We start from the raw sequence: 20,567 nt of genomic DNA, 5'->3' as shown, positions 1-20,567 counted from the left end.
TGTAACTTTAAATTCAGCACCTCATGCCATTAATGATACCATTCGAAATAAACTATAATTCACTATTACTGATTGTTGACCAATCACTGATAGTTGTCCTGGTCATTACAAGGCATGAATTAAATGATTTAATAATCAATGATCCATCTGAGAGAACTATGGGATCCATCTAACCAGTCCATTATGTTACTCATGCCATGGAATGTAGGAAATTGAACTTATTTGTCTCATCAGTATCAAGCTAGAATTCAAATTCAAATGAAATCAAATCAACCATTGAAAGTTATGCTACAATAGAAACCCAAGTCAGAAAAATGGGTAATCAGTGAATTTAACACCAGTAAATGATATGGAATACTGAAAACTAGCCTCATTCTAAAAATCATCAATAACAAGCTATGAAAACAATTTGGTTAAATACAACTAACCTTGGTAAAGGTATACAGTACTGTGGATATCAAATTCAGGAGGAGGGACTTATCATGGGAAGAACTACTCAAAATGAAGAACCTGTTTTGGAATACTTGTCCAGAAAAGAATGAAGGTTTCATCGTGTTTAAAGCACATACCAAATCGGTATGAAATTCAACAAATGTTAGTAATGTTATGCTGTAGATATCAAGGTCAGGAGATGAGGAAATCAGGGGAGTGAACTCATACAATGAAACCCTGTTGTGGAATGCTAGGGACTGAACTGACTTCATTAATTTAACCCCAAACTGTGACAAGTCATAATAATTGACTGGCAGCAAATTTTATTTGCTCCTTTACATATTAAAATCACACCTGACATGATAAAAAAAGTCCCACTAAAGTTTTCATGGCTCTGGATGTTCTTGTGATGAATTACCAATCCCTTATATATAGTAAAAAAGATGTAGTAAAAGGAGTCCTTTAACGTTCATACACTTTAGTACTTACTCAAGCTATGCAGTGACACATAACAGATAAAAAGAATGAGACACTGTTGACTCTGCATAAATGCAATTAGTGTTGTTTTTGATTAATGTTGTTTTCTCACAAATCTTGTAAGCACTGAAAACGAATAATGTACTAAAGGTAAAATGAAACCTCATTGTATCATGTATCTACAATAATGATCAAAAATGGGGGAAAAGGTGTCAATGACAACATGAAAAGCCACATGTAGTATGTTATAATTCAGGAATATTAAAACATAAAAATGTAACAAATTTACTTGATATGCTGGCAGCCATTGCCTGCAACTCCAGATCAGTTTGCACTGGAAAAACATGTTATAAAATGTCATTTATGCACATGAATGAACTGAATTATAAAGTATCTGTTTCTCCACCCAACCTCATTATTGTACTTTAGAAACCGATTCTAGGATAAGGACTATTCCCTGCAATGGCCAAATGACAGCAGCTTAAGAAGACCAGAATGCTACCATTTCAAACAAAACCTAAGTTTGATAGTCAAAAAAGTGTTTAACTATATTTAAACTGTTTATTTTTGTTCTTTAAATTGTTTCTGATAATAAAGCTTTAACATCATATAACCCTGCTACTTCAAACAGAATTTCAGCAAATATTATACATAAGTGAACTAGGTAGCATAAATAAGGAATCTAAATAGCTATTTACACGACTACTCTATTATCATAACTAATAGATATGTGCCAATTGAGTCAAAAAATTTCTAGTCACAGATTTCAAAAAAAAAAAAAGAACGACATGTGGAGCACACAACTTGAATGGACTCATAAATATGCATTCTTCCGCTACCAGTCTGTGTATGTACAAATACCTTTCACTCAAATAGACACGTAATGACCTCACTCTGTTATCGATTCATACTTTTGATGTTAAACTTACAAAGCATCCTTTTGGAGTCAATCGCCTCCAACATTTTCGGCCAATATACAATGCATCGATGGAAACGCTATTGGTTAGTTGGTATTACATACAAAGGGAGGCAACTCACGATCCAATAGTTGTCACTAGGACAGAGCACTAAAATATCTGTTTCATCTACCAAGGTGTAGATATGGTTAACAGATCGGAACCTTGGCAGGCAAAGATGAAGTTCTGTAAGCAAAACTGGTGGCAGGAAATACAGAAGAGCCCACAAAAAATAAAATAGAATGTGTCCTCAGAATGGTGTCAACTCAGAACGTTATGGGGGTGGGTGCAGTCTGCAGGCTGCATATCTGCTTCTAGTACCAGCTGTCTCATTTTGCTCATTGTAAAATGTGAGAGATTCAGAAATCAAGCTTTTAGCACCTAGAATATGCTAGGCCTGTATAAGAAATAGACACATCAAACAAGTCTACAAACAAATTATATGACAAATGAAATTTTGGAGCACCCTTTATTAATTCTATCAAGTGTAGCTGAATTATCACAGTTAACTATAGTCAATTTCAGTGCCCACTGCAGCCCCCACAATACAGAAGCACTGTTAGTTCACACAGAGCCATTCAACATGAAGAACTAGGTATGATAAAAGCTTCTGGAAAAGTTCCTTAAAACCCATTCCTATTATAAAAGCCCTCAAATCAGTTGGGGTTTCCTCTGCACAGAAACACATATCTGCTGCTGGAGTAATATTATTGTTCTTTTAGAGGGAAATTCCATTCCAATCAAGCAAACAAAGCGGACCATACTTTCATGTCAGAATGACGTTCAGCTGTCGATCTGACATAGTGCTGAAGAACATTCACAGTGGCGGATAATGCTATCAAGAACGAGATGTATACTCTTCCAGTAGAAATAACTCTGCATAACAATTCACATTCTGTTCAATATTTCCTATACACATAGGACCAAAAAATATTAGCTATGTATCACACTTTCTAAGGGAAGCCTAGCCTTCCATCTTTACAGTGTCCAATGATATTCTCCAGAATTCCAGAACAAAAGTAGGACCACCAGTCTTAGCAGGAGAAAAAAGAACACCCATTGTATTGAACAGTAATGTCAAAATTTCCATCAGTCTCTGGCTGCATTTTGGGCAGGTCTAGTGTGAATATCGTCCAACAAATGCAGGACAAACTCCATATGATAATTGTTTTGTAGGATCCAACAAAAAAATAGGCCTCCAAGAAAATATCAAATAATTTTTAGACTGGATCTGCTACCAAAGACCATGAGAGAGAGAAAATTTTTACTGGGCCAATTATTGGATGGGCAGCTTTTTGAAAACATCCTAAATGTCTGTTTTGCAAAGTAAGCTACCTCTCCCAGTCCATGTATCATGTGAATAGTATAATCAATGTTCATGTATTCTTCCGTATCTATTAGATTATTTAAGCTTGGATGCAAAAACTTCTGATGTGGTGCTGAAAGGTCAAGAAGTCTCTTTTTTCCAGAATAAATTTAGCTGAACAATACCCAATGAACTTTGTTATGGGAGAAAGGAATTTTGTCATAGAGACCAATCAAGTAACCAATATCAGGTGCATAGACTATGCTGCTGCATTGAAAAGAAGTGGAAGGTAAACCTTTTAAACTTTTATCAAACCCAAACTGGAAACCAAGCAGCAAATAACTAACGAATTCTCTGCGTGGAAGATATTTCAGTTCAAGGTGTAATTGGTCAACAATGACAGGCCCTTTCACAGTCATTCTCATGTCCATCTGCTGAGTCTGAAAGTTTTTTGCAGTCTTACACACAGTTTGTGAATGCTCCACTTTGCCATTTTGGCAGACATGTAAATTCCTACAGCAAATCAGTTGCCATCCTTTCATGGCGGTGATGTTATTCCAGATTTCTCTACCCCAGTATTGGACTCCAGTTCTAGTCTTAAAATGTCAGAGTGAGATTTCCACTGCTGCTTGTGCCAAGAACATCTTGTGATACTCATAAAAGCCCTTGATGCCATATCAATAACATCTCTTTTATAAGGATCATGCTCTTGCCTTCTGTGTGGATGAGCATCACTTAATTATGTTCTTACACATGGCAAATGCCTGATTAACTGGGGCAAGGTCAGTGAGTTATTTAACCTTGAGTCAGGTTGATCTTAAAATGTAGTGGCTGGATCAGAATGTGTGCCAATGTAATTAGTATCAAAAGAGCGGCGATATTTTACATCTCTGCATTCATGAAGTTGTCAATGTAAATTTGGGTGATGTACTATTTCTATAAATTGTAGGGATTCAGCAGAATAACATATCCATAAGTGGTCATAAGAAACTGACTGGGTCTGGGTGGAGAGGCAGATTGCATTCGATTTAAAGTCCTGTTATATACTCTCCTAAGCTGGGCCTGTCATGAAAATATCCTGCTGAAACTGGACTAGCTCTAGTTCTGCGAAATGGGTTGCAGATATTGTCCCAGCAATATCCCAATGTCACAGTTCCACCAAGGTCAAAAGACTTTTCTGAAAGATTATTAACATTTTCCTGAAATGCAGTGAAGTTTGTCCCAAGTCTGAAATACTGGAAGTCACCGATTCTTCATGGCTCTCCTCCAGGGCAAACACTATTTCATAGTCATGCCCAGTTCAGCAAATTAGCCTGTTGTCATCTGGCAAAGATATAAATTTAGGAGTCTTGCTTGTTTTGCTCTAGTATTGTGCATGATTGTGGTTTTTGATAAATACCTCTTTCAATTTCTGCATGCTTCAGTTTTTTGGAAGTGCCAAGTCATAATGAGATCCAGATACAAATGAATCAATACAGGGCATGGGGTCATATGATAATGCCGTTCTGCTTCAATCTTCACTTTCCAGCACCCTTCACACAATTATAAACTTGAAATGCATCACCAGGGTAAACACTAGAATGAACTGGAATCTGAAAAGCCACATCAATTAATAACTCTCAAGTCTGCACAAATACTATTTTCACTTAAAATGAGTAGAGACAAACAGAATCACAGCTAGTTAAATGAGTAAGTGCATTTGCATCTTCAATACCTGATGATAAACCCAATGTGTTGTGTGCCCCAAAGCCAAACTGTTCCTCAACCACAATTCTGATTGGCTAGCAATGACATTATATACAAACTTATCAATTAGATAAATCTTGATTTTGATAGTTAATAGTGACCTTGTAATTGCCATAAGTGCAGTGTGCTGTAATTATAAATATATTTATAAATAATTGGACTAATTATTCTTTATTGGTTTTCAATCATCTGAGTAAATTATTCAGTTAAGTTAATTCTGATGGACTCTGAATACATGCTTAATTTTAAAACAGTCTGGTAACAGAGATCATGATTGCAAATCAGCGAATTTTTATATTCAATACTCTGTGGTAATTAGTGTATATATGGTCTTTCATTAGTAAATTTGCCTCATGTTATTCATTGGAATCAAGCATTCACTGATGACATACTTTCAGGAAGATTTCATTTTTTTTTTTACAGTTTCACTTGAATGAAGCATTTATCTGAATATGTATTAAATCTAATTTTCATATACAGAATGATCATTTTCATTCTTTCTTTCATATTCAATAATAACATTGTTTGAATATCTTGCACCTTTTCTCATTTCTCTCTATCCTTACTCATCTCACAACACATCAGTTTAACACAATGAGTGGAAATTGTGGTTACAGATATCATATTTATACAAGTGCATTCAAACAATATAAAATGCTTCATAATTATGTTTATAAAAGGATGAAAATAAAACACACATCATGCAAATGCAAATAATTTTAACTAGATTACAGAAATAACATTGATTTATCAAATAGTTGTTGTTGTTGTTATTGTGGGGTTTAATGCCATTTTTCAGCATATGATAGGCTATACATGGTGGCCAGTATTAACGATGGAGGAATAACCTGGGAAAACCACTGACCAACGAGAAGCTACTGGCAAGCTTTCTCACATACCCACATTGGCTGAATCCGAGACTCGAACCCATGCAGACAGAGGTGAGATGGCAATGATCCATAATGGACAGTGCCACTTGGGGCCCCAATTTATCAAAAAGCTTTGTTGATCTATAAGATCGAAACCCAGTATAAAAAGGGAGGGAGGGGGCTTATTTACCATATATGGCTAATTTTTTATTGGATCTTTCAATTCATGGTTCTGGTCAATAATTATAATAATAATCCACACAAATTGGTACCTCATGAAAATATGATACTAAAGTATATGTGTATAGATGGATTTGGTTGTGCTATACCAACTTAATGGCATTTTGTCTAAAATGTTATTAGTGTGCTTTAGAGAATCTGAAACTGCAAATGGTTTGGATGGAGTAAGCATCTTTATGCTATTATACTGTGCATCAGATAAATAAAAACAAAACTTAATTTTGTACAACATATTATCCCTCAATCTGCCAAGTACATGATGATTTATATCAATGATTCTCAAATGCTGTTTAAAATATCAGGCAGATTTGAATGTTGATCAGACAAATTTATTCAAACATGAAAATATTTATGCCAGAATGTTTTGTCAAGTGTAACTAAATTTGATCCTATAGTTTTGAAGTTGTTTAATGTTTATCTATTATTAGTTAATGGCAGCCATGTTTGACAATGGATTAGAACCAGTTGTAAAGACATAAAAGAGTCCTCTATGTCAAGATGATTTTTGTGAAAGTTGGTAAAACTATGTTTATATGTTTGTGAAAGTCATTTAATGTTTATCTATTTTTAGTAACAGTGGTCATATTTGAAGGTGGATCTGAATCTTTTCCATCAATTTAAAGGATTTCATGTGATGATGCTTTCTATCAGATATCAATAAATATAATAAAATTATGTTACTTGAGTTTTGGAGATTTTCATTACAACTTGTCTATTTGCAGCAGTACTGTCCACATTGGATGGCTTGATCTGTCAAACTCTTCTGATGATGTTACATAGAGTTCAAGATTGTGAATTCAGACAAGGGTATAATATAGTCTGCAAAACCAATCATAATATAAATGCTATTTAAAATTAACATGGTAATTGTCATTTCTAATATCATTCCTTTTCTTTCAGACCCCATTTGATTTTTGGTCAAACAGTTTTCAAAAACCTTGAGGGGCCCCGAGTGGCCGAGTAGTCTAAAGCGCTCTCCGTTACGGATCACTGCCATCTCACCTCTGTCCGCGCAGGTTCGAGTCTCAGATTCAGCCAATGTGGGTATGTGAGAAAGCTTGCCAGTAGCTTCTCGTGGGTCGGTGGTTCTTTCCGAGGTTTTCCCAGGTTCTTCCTCCACCATTAATACTGGCCGCCATGTATGGCCTATCGTGTGCTGAAAAATGGCGTTAAACCACACAACAACAACAACAAAAACCTTGACAATAAGAATCATAAGTGGACAAAAGACAAACAATGAACATGTGGCTATACCATAATAGTAAACATGTGAAAATAAACAGAACTTACTTTTCTTGCACTGGCAACATGCCTTTTTACGAAATATAAATGCCACAGCTACTCCAGCTATAACCACCACAATCACAAGGATGGCTATTATCAAAGGATTATAGGTACATGTACCTGTAGATAAAGAAGAAAATAGCACTTACATTTAGCAGAGAATTACGCATACCAGATGAAGAGAATTTGTTTCCCATATATCTCAGCCCTTCATGTTAACTTTCTACATAAAATGACTGTTTTCTGAAATTATTATTATAGCTTCACTACAACACTGCAATTAAGTAGGTTTTACAATACATTTGTACATTCATCATCCTGGGAAATAACTAGTTTGGTATCCCATTCTTAAAAAGTATTATTAGGATCACAAGTCAGCATTCAATATCACCAACATAAATATCACAATGTGCAACTGATAGCAAGTCATGATTGTCAAACTCTCTAGCCATCTTTCGTCCAACCTTTCTAATGTAAACTAATGAACAGTAAACAGTTAAAAAAAAATTATAAATTATATTTCAGTGAAACATGGACAAATACAAAATTTATACAAGAAGCAGACCATGTACTGCATGTCAATGCCACTTAAAGATTGCATAATGAGCAGATTTGGATAAAATTAGTTCTTTATTTCTTTTTTGAAAAATACATTTAGTAAGAACATAAGCACATTGCAAATAGGTAGGACAAGCTATATAAACTGCAATTTACCTCAAGTATTTACCCAAACATTAAAGTTTTAAAGAACTACTGTACAGTGGCTTATTCAAAATTTTACAAAAAGTAAAAACATTAAAGACACTGCATGCTGCTATTTTAAACCAGTTTTAAACATTCTTAATTTTTATGACTCTAAACCCACTTCTCCCTATTTTCATTAACTTCACAACATTATGGTGGAAGAGATGAATCACTTCACCCAAAAATCAGAGACCATTTGGGACCATGTCCATGGATTTAGTTTCTTTTTGTTACGGGAGTAATGTAGGTGGATTATAAACAAATTCTATAATGAATATAGTGTTCTTCAGCAAAACTGCCATATAAAATAAACACAAGAGTTACCTGAAAGGAGCAGTTCAACTGGCCGAAAGGAATTAACAGGAATTTAAGGTATGATTACTTCATCTATAATATTCCTGAGTAATAAGATTTTCAAATTTGCCACAGTGGCAGCTATATTTTGAGTTGTTGTTGTTGTCAAATGGTTTAATGCCATTTTTCAGCACAGGATAGGCTATGCATGGCGGCCAGTATTAATGGTGGAGGAAGGACCCGGGAAAACCCCAGGAAGAACCACCGATGCACGAAAAGCTACTGGCAAGCTTTCTCACATACCCGCATTGGCCGAATCCTAGACTCGAATCCATGCAGACAGAGGTGAGATGGCAGTGATCTGTAATGGAGAGCACTCTAGACCACTCGGCCACCCCATATTGTGAGTAAGATGGGCACTATTTTCATTTAGAATACTCTGGACACCATTAGAAGACTTGTGGTAAAAACCAAACATCAAAATGTCTTTCTGTTCAGGAGAAGCTATGGCAAGATTTTCAACATGGCTACTCTGGCAAACATTCTGAATGTCAGATTGGCACCATTTTCTTTAGGACCAACTAGTGTATAGCATCTTTAAGTGAAATTGCCATGTTTATATGACATTCATTCACTGGTAGGTAGGGATGACAAGATTTTCAGGATGACCGCTGTGTCAACCATATCCACAATGATCCATTTTCATTTAGGACCAACCGGACATCACACAAAGTCTTCTGGTGAAAACCATAGACTGATATGGCTATTCATTCAGAAGGAGTAGCAATAACATGATTTTCAAGATAGCTGCTATGGTGGCCATACTGGATGTCAGAATAGCACCATTTTCATTCAAGACCAACCAGATATATGTATCATAAAAAGTCTTTTAGTGAAACTTCATGTTCATATGACTATCCATTCAGACAAAGTAGCAGTAATAAGAGTTTCAAGATGGTCACTGTACTGACCATTGTGGATGTCCATGAGAAACCACTTTCATTATGGTCCAACTAGACAAAAAAGTCTTTTGTCAAAAACCACACATTTATTTGACAATCCATTCAGGAGGAGTAGTAATATAGCAAGTCTTTCAAGATGGCTGCCATGGCAATGATATTAGATATCTAGATCAACATATTTTTCATCCAGAACAAATTAGACATTTAGAGGAAGTAACTCTTAGTGAAAACCCCATGTTTACATGTCAATCCATTCAGAAAATGTAGCAGTAGCAATGTTTTCATAATGGTTGCAGTTGTGGTCATTAAGGGTAAAATAATTGACATTGCCATGGAACAGAAATTTTTTTCATATCGATACCCATATCAATATAAGAGGTGAAAAACCAATACAAAATAATACTTGCCCTATAAAAGTTACTTCAGTCTTCTGCAGTTGTGAATAATTAGACTTTTCATTCTTAAGGTTGAGAATTCATCTAAGACAGCAGCAGCAGGGAGGGTGTACAGACCAGGTGGCTCAGATAATTTTAAGCCTCCTACCGAACATTTCTCCGTAGAAGCCTCAGAATTCAAAAATAAAGCCTCCTACGCGAAATAATCCGAAAAATTCCCCCCAAATTTGCATTTTCGGACACAAAAAAAATGCATCTTTTTTTGGGGGGGGGGTATTGTAAAATTTGTTTGTGATTGCAAATTTGGGTTGCGGATACTAATTTTATTTCACAATAAAACAATATAGTTGAAAATAAGATGAGTCGAAAAGTTAGCACAGTTGGAGAGCCTCAATCTGCTAGATTAGCGCGAGATCAATTAGCGGCATTAAAGAAGCTAATTCCGACAAAACGATTATTTAAGAGAAATGTTCGTGGTTACGAAGATATGCAACATGGAATTTCAGAAACTTCGGCAAAATGGTTGAAGCCAGTGACCGGAACAATTGAGCAGGTTGTATATGGCGACGAAAAAGATCCAGATGCTAGAAAACGTGGAATCTTTCCTATGTTGAAAGGTATTGAGGATCAATCACGAACATTACCCGAGCGATTAGCAATAGCAGCAGCGGCGCAACAACTTGCAATTGATGATGGAGGACAACCTGGAGGAAAAAAACCTGGAGGAAAACCTTTAATGATAAAAGGAAAGTTTAATATTGAGAATTTAAGAGAAAATTTTACCGAGGAGGGATGGAATATGATATCGCGACCTCTCTCGGCATTGTATACTATAGAACAAATTGGTGATTTTGCGGAAAATTATTTTAGCGATCGAAATGAATATTTGACTCCAATAGGAAAAAAAAGATATGGGACTCGTGATAATTGGTACAGCATGGTATATAAAGTTTATACGGGAAAAACACATGTGAGTGTAGTAACGGATCCGCGTTACAGAAGATTTTTAGAAGCGGCAAGAGATACACAAAGATTTAATAAGCAAGTAGCGGACGAAAGAAAACAAGAGGAGAAAGAAAGAAAACAACAGGAGAAGAAGGAAAAAACTAAAAAACGAGGGAGAAAAGAAACACTACAGGAAGATATTCAACCACAGGAGTCAATATTTCAACCAGAGGAATTAGAAGTTAGACCAACACCTAAAAAACGAGGAAGAAAAGCAGCACCACAGGAAGATATTCAACCACAGGAGCCAATATTTCAACCAGAGGAATTAGGAGCTAGACCAAAAGAGAAAACTCTACCACAGAAAAAAGAGAGAAAATCGAAAAAGAAAAAAGATCAGAGTGATGAACCGATAATTGTACCTAAATACATATACGATGAATCTGGTTGGTTTATTCCTGATCCTAGTTTACCTGCTGATAATTATTTGGATGAAGATAACATACATGCAATTCGTGAAGATGATGTTGCGAGAGTTGTAATTGCTTCAAAAGCTGATTTGAAAACTAAAAAAATTTATTTGAAAAAAGATATTAATGTTGATAAAATCAACGATCTTGTTTGGTATGCGATAGTTTATTTTGGTAGTTTAGGAAAACCAGTAAATTATAAAGATGATGATTTTGAAAAATTTTTGTCGGATATTGTTAATTATCAAGTAAGGAAAGATGTAAAAATTTCAACACCCAAATTTAAGGGTTCACTACCCAAATTTGAGGATTCGCCACCCAAAAGTAAAAGTTCGTCACCTAAAAGTAAAAGTTCGTCACCTAAAGATGAAAGTTCTGATTCATCCTCCTTTGATATTCGCCACTCTATTGAATTTCCTGAAATACGTGAAAAGTTTTATCCTCACACAGAACGCCCCTGGTGGAAAGACCCACCTCCGGAACCAACAGCTTCAAACTACAGGGGTCCCACTGAGAAATATTTATTATATGATCCTGAGGGTAAAAAACTAGAAAGACACCCGGCTGGGACTCCCCCATCTCCACCAGAAATATATTCACCACGGACGTCGTCAGGGACATCGCCGGGGTCATCATCAGAGGAGAAGAAGAAATCTTCAACGCCGTCAGACGATTTATTCTACGTAACGCCATTGGAATCTCCAGAATCACACACAGGAAGTGGATATTCAGTTTGTCCCGATAGTGTTGTCAACGATGTATCTCGCCTTGAAGTATTAATCGGAGGAAAGCGAGCAGGAAATAATTCCCGTGAGATAGTCAACGAAGCATCAGATATTTGTCAGCGATTATTCCGTGGTGGTATCATCGATTCTCACATTTACAAGGAGTTTGTCGATGAACTCATCGATTAAATCAACACAATTGAAATAATATGATTATTCACAAACATCAACGCAGACCTAATCAGGTCCGCATAGTAAACTCTCGATTGCCAGTATACAAATATATTCACGGTAATGGATTCGGCGATATCGTTGGAAGTCTTGTCACGCGAGTAATACCTAAAATTGGACCAATGGTAAAACAACTAGGATTGAAAGCGATAGGAAAGATAGGTGAGACTGCTGTTTCTGGTATCGGTAATTTGGCCAGTAAAGGCTTCAACGCTATCAAAAATAAAATATTAAGTTTAGTACGTAAAAAGCAACCTGTTAAATTACCCATTACCAGAGAAATGCCACCTGAAGTTAGTAAGGTCATAAATGATGCGGCAAATAAAAAAATAAATGATCTAGCACAGGAAGCTGCTATAACAAATCTGGCGCAGGAAGTTGCTAAAACAAATCTAGCGCAGGAAGTTGCTAATACAAATCTAGCAAATGAAGTTGCTAAGACAAATCTAGCAAATACAAGTTTTGTTTCCGGTAGTGGTCTTCGTTTTAGACGATATTATTAATAATAAATGTTCGCACAAGTGTCAAATGAAGTATTTGACATGGATGAACCCGTAGGCAGGGACACATCAGTGCGAGATTTTCAGTATTTCTCGTACGATGTAGTTGAGCCAAATGCTCCTGGTCGCAGGGAAATGCAAGTTCACGATACAACAAGATATTTTCTTCCATCTGAGGCTTATATTGAATTTGTTGGGAGAATTGTAAAAACCGACAATACCAACTTTGGAGCAAATTTTAAAGTTGGATTGGTCAATAACGGCATTATGGCATTATTCAAGAGCGCCACTTACATGATCGATGGAAGAGAGATTGAAGCAATTACGAACAATGTTGATATAGCAACGACGATCATAGGACTAGCAAGATACTCTGATGATTTTACCAGATCAGCCGGCCCTAGTATGATGTTCGCCAAGGATAACTCTGATCATGCTGATCATAATTCATTTGTCATTAGACGACCGCATGAGCACACTGCCGCTGCCAATATTGCTGACGTCGAAGCTGTGATAATTAACACTAATGACGAATACAATCTTGGATTTGCCACACGAAAAAAAATGTTAATTGGGGGTGAACGAAGATTTTCCTGTGCAATTCCATTATCTCACATTTTTGGATTTTGCAGGCATTTCAGAAAAGTTATTTACGGAGCGAAGCATACGATATCTTTTGTTCGAGATGCAAATGATGATAGGGCCATCTGGCGAGAAGCTGGTGCAGCCGCTGATATTGGTAAAATTGTCCTTGAAAGAATTACCTTGTGGATGCCAGCAATAGTTCCATCAATGATCGTAGAAGAAAAATTATTATCATTTATGAATCAAGGAGGAAAATCCATCATGTCTTGGCTGACAACGATGACCGACTCCACTGATAATGTTAATATTAACGGAATATTTACCTGGCGAATTGCTTCACAGCAGGGCTCTTCGGCACCTAGACACATCTTTGTTGCTCTACAAAACATGAATAGAAATGATCAACTGCATAGTCACATGGTATTTGATCAATTCGAGGCAACAAACGTTTCACTGAGAATAAACGGTCAGCAGGAGCCATCCGAGGAAATAGCCATCGATTTTCCCCAATATACTACGGCACGCGCGTATCATCGCTTGCTAAGTTTTATGGGTCGTGATCAAAATATTGATACCGGATTGCAAATATCACAGTTAGATTTTAATACTCTCTATCCCATCTATTACTTTTCCCTGGAACATCTCGATTTGGTAAAGCAGTCTGTCGTTGATATTCATTTCAAAGCCAGAATTAACACAGGAGGAGGAAATGCAAGAGCAATTGCAGTTATTCTCAGTGATAGAACGATGATTCTAGAAGGCATCAGTGGTAGAATGAGAGTCATCGATGCACCCGTAGAGAACATGTGATAAATTCTAAATTTAGATTAAGTGATTATTAATATGCCATACGATCACGTCAGTGTAACTCTGACCCCCGGTCAGGTGAAAAAACTTCATGCAGCAACAACAGCGCGACGAGGTTTAAGTTTAACCTTAAAAAGTAATCAACTTCACGGTGGACCTAACAAACTATCGTTAACTAAAAATCAACACGGACATTTCACCAGAGCCAGATCAGCAAATACTGGTATTCGCCTGAATCTCTCGATAGGAGCAATCAGAGATATGATCAAAGTAGGTGGTATTTTTCCATTGGCTGCGCTTATACCCGCGTTAATAGCAGGTGGAAAAGCATTAGGATTAGGTGCACTTGGTGGGATAGGTTCCGCAATAGCAGGAAAAGTTGTTGGAAGAGGATATCGTAAAAAAAAGGGAGGGTTTATCTCCCCCTTCTCTCTTCTCGCAAAATTGATGCAACCGCAACAAGGATCAGGTCTTTACCTAAGACGACCCCCGTACGGATCCGGTCTAAGTCGAGCCTACCAGCCTCAAATTTAGATTTAATCAGTGAAGCAAAAAAAAAGAAAATAAAATTTTTCAGAGGCGTATTTATGCGAGATCAACTACCAGATAAACCAAATCCCACCGAGACAGGAATAATAAATCTTGATAAAAATTCTGGTCCTGGTACTCACTGGGTTGCGTATGCGATTAATCCTCGCGAAATCATTTACTTCGACTCATACGGATTAGCACCGCCAAATGAATTTATCAAATACGTGTCAAAACTAAAACTTCCGGTTTGGTATTCAACGCTTCCAACACAAACATTAGCGGATCCGCCAATATGTGGCCCGGAGTCAATTAATGTCCTTGATGCAATTTCAAAATCATCCAATCCTTATCGCAAAATTTTATTTGAATATACCGTAGATAAATATCATGGTTGACATTTACGGTAGATCTCTCTTCAGAAAAGAAAAAAGAGAAGTAGTAGGCGGCATCGATACATCAAAGTTTGCAACCAAGAGCGATATTAACAATCTTCTATCACTATCAGAAGTTGATCCTGGTGAAGTTGCTGTTTTTCAAAATGCAGAAGGGCGATTACAAACTAGTAACGTTAAAATAACTGACATAATCAAGCGAGACGAATATCGCGATCACATTAGTCAATTTACTCGCCAATCGGAGATGGTATTAAAATCTATTGCTGATATCGCCGATATTATAGCAAAGTTACCCCTGAAGGCCGATAAAGCATTACACGACGAACTTCAAGATAGAATGACAAAAAGACTTAATAGGCTAAATAACGACCTTAAAAAACTTGACGATGCTTTAGATAAATTTAGCAAAAAATTTGACGAGAATATAAAAACATCAACTGATACTTCCTCCGCCGCAAACGAACTAGCAAATAAGAAAGCCGATGACGATCTCAGCGAGAAAATAAAAAAAATCAACGAGGAAATTACTGGTATTCTTGCCGAAATTAACGAAGTAAATATCTTGATGAGCCAGAAACCATCGATCGACGATCTCAACAAAAAAATCAACGAGGAAATTATTAAACTCGGTAATGTTGTTGTTCCTGAATTTACCAGGGGGATTAACGCGATGCAAGTACAAATAAAATCCATCAACGATGAAATTAACGTGGTACGTGAATTAGCGAGTCAAAAGTTAGATACATCAACGTACGACGAAAAAATTCAAGATTTAAACACGAAACTTCTCGCTACAATAGCAAAAATTGATCAATCCGCCGATAAAACTGGTCACGCCACTGACGTAAAGCAATTAGGTAAGGAAATTATCGAAATCAACACAAAAATATCGTCAATAAAACTTGGAAGATTATCGCGAATTTTTATACCAACGGAGGTAGAAACAAAAGATTTTATCTGCAGTGTGCCACTTGTGGTAAAAATATATTATGGTACATGGACACCTGAGAATAACACATTTAAATTCACCGCGCCAATTACTGGTGTATATCGAGGATATATTATCATATCGCAAAAATTCAATGTAATAATTGACGAAAATTATGTGGATTTTAATGAATACAGTCCTGGTTTTTTTATTACTACTATATTTGCAAATCAAATAAAAATCTTTAGGCTAGAACCGCAAGATAGAACTATTATGATTGCTGATTATCAAGTAATTTTCGAATATTTATCTGGAATTGTCTCATTTAATTAAATAAATAACTAATAATGACCGCATCTGATTACCGTTACAATCTTGCGCGATCATGGCAGGATTCGTTGCGAAAACAACTTGACGATTATCAAACAAAAATAAATAAATACCAGCGCAAATTAGTTATCATTGATGTTGCTGTTTACGCAGTATCTGCGGTAGTCGCTGGTGCAGGAATAATTCTATCCGCGGTAACAATGATAGCGCCAATCGTAGCAACAATAATAATCTCGTCAACAACAGCAATCGCGGGTGTTCTTAATATCATCGCGAAAAAGATATCCTCGTGCGCAAATGAAAAGTTATCTTTGTACAAAAGTAAACTTGCTAAAGTTAGTGACGCGTACTCGAAGTTATCATTGTTACTTTCTGAGAGTCTCAACGATGGTATTATATCCGATCTAGAATTTTCTTCAATGATTAGTATTTACTCGGAGATTGAACAAATGAATATTAATAATGTCCGAGTTAGCCCAGATCGTGACAAACACGACACCACCAACAACAACGTTAATATCGCTAAGTTCAACGAAACCCGAGTTTAGTATTAATTTCTCAACACCAATTAGCGTTAACGAAATTGCATTAACACAATTGCGCGTCTACAATAGCTGGCCTAATGTTAGATCGAAATCATTCGGTAATTTGATGCCAAATAATTCACTTGTTTTTGCAAATAAAAATAAACCCGATGGAACACCCGATTGGATCGTCGTTGGTATACCAACGGGCAGTTATGAAATTGATCAACTGAATAATGAGTTTACCACTAGAATATCAAATTTAACCGGCGATGCTACTCCGGGAATAAAGATATCTTCACATGATCCAACACTATCGTCAATGATAGAAGTGAAATCACCGTACGTGGTAGATATTTACCAATCATCGATTAGAAATATATTAGGTTGGCCCGAGGTTGCACCTCTGATAAAACCAAAGAAATCGGATGTTATTATTCCAGGTTGGTATGATGAAACCCTTCCAGAACTACCGGAACCAAAAAAGGAAGATTTTACAACCGACGAAGGATGGTATGGAGATATCAAACACAAGCCTCTGATCCACAGCGCCATCAATCTCATGAATAACCACAAAATTAACCTAGTAATATTCGCTTTCACTTTTATTAACGAAAGAATTCTCTCATGGTTGCCTCTTCCTAAAATCCCCCCAGATGTGAAAATCTTCGACGCTACCCACATTAACAGGATAATAGCCCCCATAGACGGTATCTTGGTAAGAAGAACTCTAGACGAGTTTATTCAAGAACACGAATTACAATTAAATTTATTGCGAGGATCATTTCATGAATGCATCCTAAATAAATCTAGTTCATGTAGCGAAATTATAAAACACGTGAAAATTTTAAATCAACTTGCGAATGATATTGAATATTATCATGATATGTTTATTCGGGCGATAGTCGACGATATATCAATTGCCGAGTATGTTCTTCCTATCAGCAAATTCGAGTTGATCAAGAACTCGGGTGAGAAACAAAAATTCATGAGAGTATTTGAATTAACCGAGGAAACACTGCCAAATTTCAAATTTCCCAATTCTGATTTTGATGCGATGAGAAAATCCGTCACTGATACCATTGATGATTTATTTCCGAAATTACATGCCGCATGGACCAAAAAAGTACATTCAGAATTAATTCTTAAACACAATAACGATCCTGACAAAGGTGGACGACATATATCGCCGGGTATCGTTAATATAACGGAAGTTATCGCGATTTATCTTCACGCGGATGTTGTCGAGGGTAGCTACAATGTTGATGCGTCAGAGTCAAATCAAGCCCATCAGGGTTTTATATTGTATTCATTTTCACCTAGCGCATCTCCCGGTTATTTGATAATCAAGGAGCCAATGAATCCGTTTTACCTGCGATGTCATAATCGATTATTGACAAGAATAAATTTCAAACTAACGGATCAGAAAGGAAATTTACTTGATATACGCGGGGAAACTGTGAGTATCAATCTTTTGGTGAAATCGTGAGAATCTCTGATTCCTGATTTTTAAATCGCAAGTGAGATTTTCCAAATCTGTATCCCAGAAATATTTCTGGGCGAAAAAAATAAATAAAATCCAGGGAAATTTTCAAAATTAATCTTTTTTTTTGTTTTGCGGAGATATTCAATTATTCTTCGTCACTCTCCGAATCAAATATTATTGGTACATAGGAGAATTTGATCCACGAATCAGCATCATAAGAAAATGTTGCGTTGTATTTTCCTTCTGCCACTCGTTTTACTGAATGCGAGTCAATAACGAAATATTTTGCTGCTGCAGACATCGATGTAAACGCGATTTCCTCACCTGTTGCTTGATTCACTGATTTAACAGTCCTCGAATAATTAGGAAATCCACGGTTATTACCAAATCTTGAATTTTCACTCTGGGTTACCGCGCGCAGATTGGAAAGTTTATTGTTAAGTTTATTACCGTCAATGTGGTCGATAACAAGTCCGATCTCTATTGGTCCTTTGTAGCATTCGAACACAAATCTATGATTCGAATAACATTCTGTTCTTTCATTTCTTTTATGGACTGTAAATTTGAGATATCCCGAATTACAAATACTACCAACACGTTTCTTTGTTTTGATGTTTCTAACGTTACCATCCTCAGATGCTTCGTAACCTTCGATGATGGGATGCGATTTATATTCACTCATGGGAATCGCTGATTTCATTTCCATATATGATATTCTCTTTGTTTAAATCGAAATTTGCTTTGAAACGATTAATATAATCTTCTTCGCATTTTATTACCGAGGAGGATCTTTTTTCATAATATCTCCGTAACTCACGATATTTTTTCCCTCCACAGGAGAAACATAATCTTGTCTTTCCTCGAATGCCAACTTGACAAACTAAACATCGCTGTGGTCCTTTGTTACCTCGTCGAATTTCGTATATATGAGCGCCACAATATTCACCTCTGCAGGATTTGTTACATGATTTTGTTGATCCAACTGTTATCCACGCGCATTGCTTCATTATAATTTAAACATTTGTCTAAAATATAATAATGGATATATTTGATCTTGATGAGGCAGAATTTATCATTCCTGAAGTTGATAGTGCGAAGAAGGAATTTTTTGATGATGGAGCGATTCATGTTTGGTCGACGTGGAAAACTAACTTCGTTAATGCTACGATGAATCTAGAGCGAGCGAAAAAGATAATTGAGCATATAAAATCTGAACACAAGGAAGAGCGATTTATTTTCGGAATAAAATTTATTACACAAATGCCCGATGACACTTGGATTATTCGCGATAAACGAGATCCAGTACGTGGCGGTAAGAAAAATGTCGTTTTTGATAAAAATTCAAAACCAGGATTGCTACTAGGGATTGATGGTCCTTATTATGCTAGGGCGTATCCTTCTAGTGCTGTTGTCTATGGAATTTATCGGCTGAATAATAATCCTGATATGAAAAACCTACCTGCGATGAGGGAATCTCCGATAATAAATTGTGTAGCTGAACGAGTTATCGAGCATATGAGGAATGCCCGTCGTGGATCTGGTCTGACTCAATTGAGATTGGATAAAATTAATTCATGGGCAAAGACAGTTATTAATGGCGCATCAATCGATGATGTTGCTGCGTTAAGTAAGAAACTTAAATTTCCTATTACGGTTAAAACACTATTGGGAGAAATATTATATTCATCGCCGTATAATTCTCGAGGAACACCAATCGAAATTGTTGATCATAATTCACATGCGTGGAGTCAGTCGGTAATGATATTCCCGCGAGATCGTGTTGTTAAGTTTTATCCCGTGGAATCCAAAGATAGTTCCGATGCAATGTTTAGATATATCAAACTATTAGCCAAGTCCGATCCAATATCGATTTGGTTATTTTCTAGCGAAGAAAGATACGATCAATTTATCTTACCACGCGGAGATATTTACCGAGATGAAATATTACACGAAGCGATGAGAAATATCGCGGAGAAGTATTCGTCTAATCCAGATCGATTACTGACAAATTGCTTTACCATTTCGTCTGTTGCTGCTCATGCTGCTAGAGAAAGAAATTCGTGGAAACCTACAAGAAATGAATTTCTCAATGATATTCAACTTAGCTGTATCGAATACGGCCATGGAGGATTATGGAATACCAAGTATTATTTCGAAGATATGATTTCCGTTGATATGAGCGCATGCTATCCTGGAAGTTTCCTTGGGTATGGCGATTGTGCAAATTACTTTGCTAAATTCGGTCATCCTACTAACGAGATGACGAGAGTGGCAATTAACGGACCGTTACCTGATTTTATAATGACAGGATTCGCTCATGTTACTTCATTCGAACTTGCTGAAAATTTGCATAAAATTTGTTATATTTGGTTTGGTCGGCATTTATCTCAGCGAAGATGGGTCCC

The 20,567-nt window shown here is 36.4% G+C and overlaps 1 protein-coding gene across 1 annotated transcript in view; it reads right to left on the bottom strand.

The window, feature by feature from the left end:
* Window positions 1–4,199: 4,199 nt before the first annotated feature.
* Window positions 4,200–20,567, bottom strand: part of LOC149771939 (uncharacterized) — a 62,650-nt gene continuing 46,282 nt past the window's right edge. Inside the window, exons 9-10 of the mRNA XM_089948066.1 lie at window positions 7,317–7,430; window positions 4,200–4,348 (exon numbers count right to left, since the gene is read on the bottom strand). Of these exons, the coding sequence (XP_089804192.1) occupies window positions 4,200–4,348; window positions 7,317–7,430 (263 nt within the window). The remainder of the gene's footprint in view (window positions 4,349–7,316; window positions 7,431–20,567) is intronic.

The sequence above is a fragment of the Sinohyriopsis cumingii genome, unplaced genomic scaffold (genome assembly GCF_028554795.1).
Source record: "Sinohyriopsis cumingii isolate HCF-2022 unplaced genomic scaffold, ASM2855479v2 utg001564l, whole genome shotgun sequence".
NCBI classification, from domain to species: Eukaryota; Metazoa; Mollusca; class Bivalvia; order Unionida; family Unionidae; genus Sinohyriopsis; species Sinohyriopsis cumingii.
The sequence above is the reverse complement of the archived record's forward strand: the minus strand, read 5'-3'. Positions and strand labels throughout refer to the sequence as shown.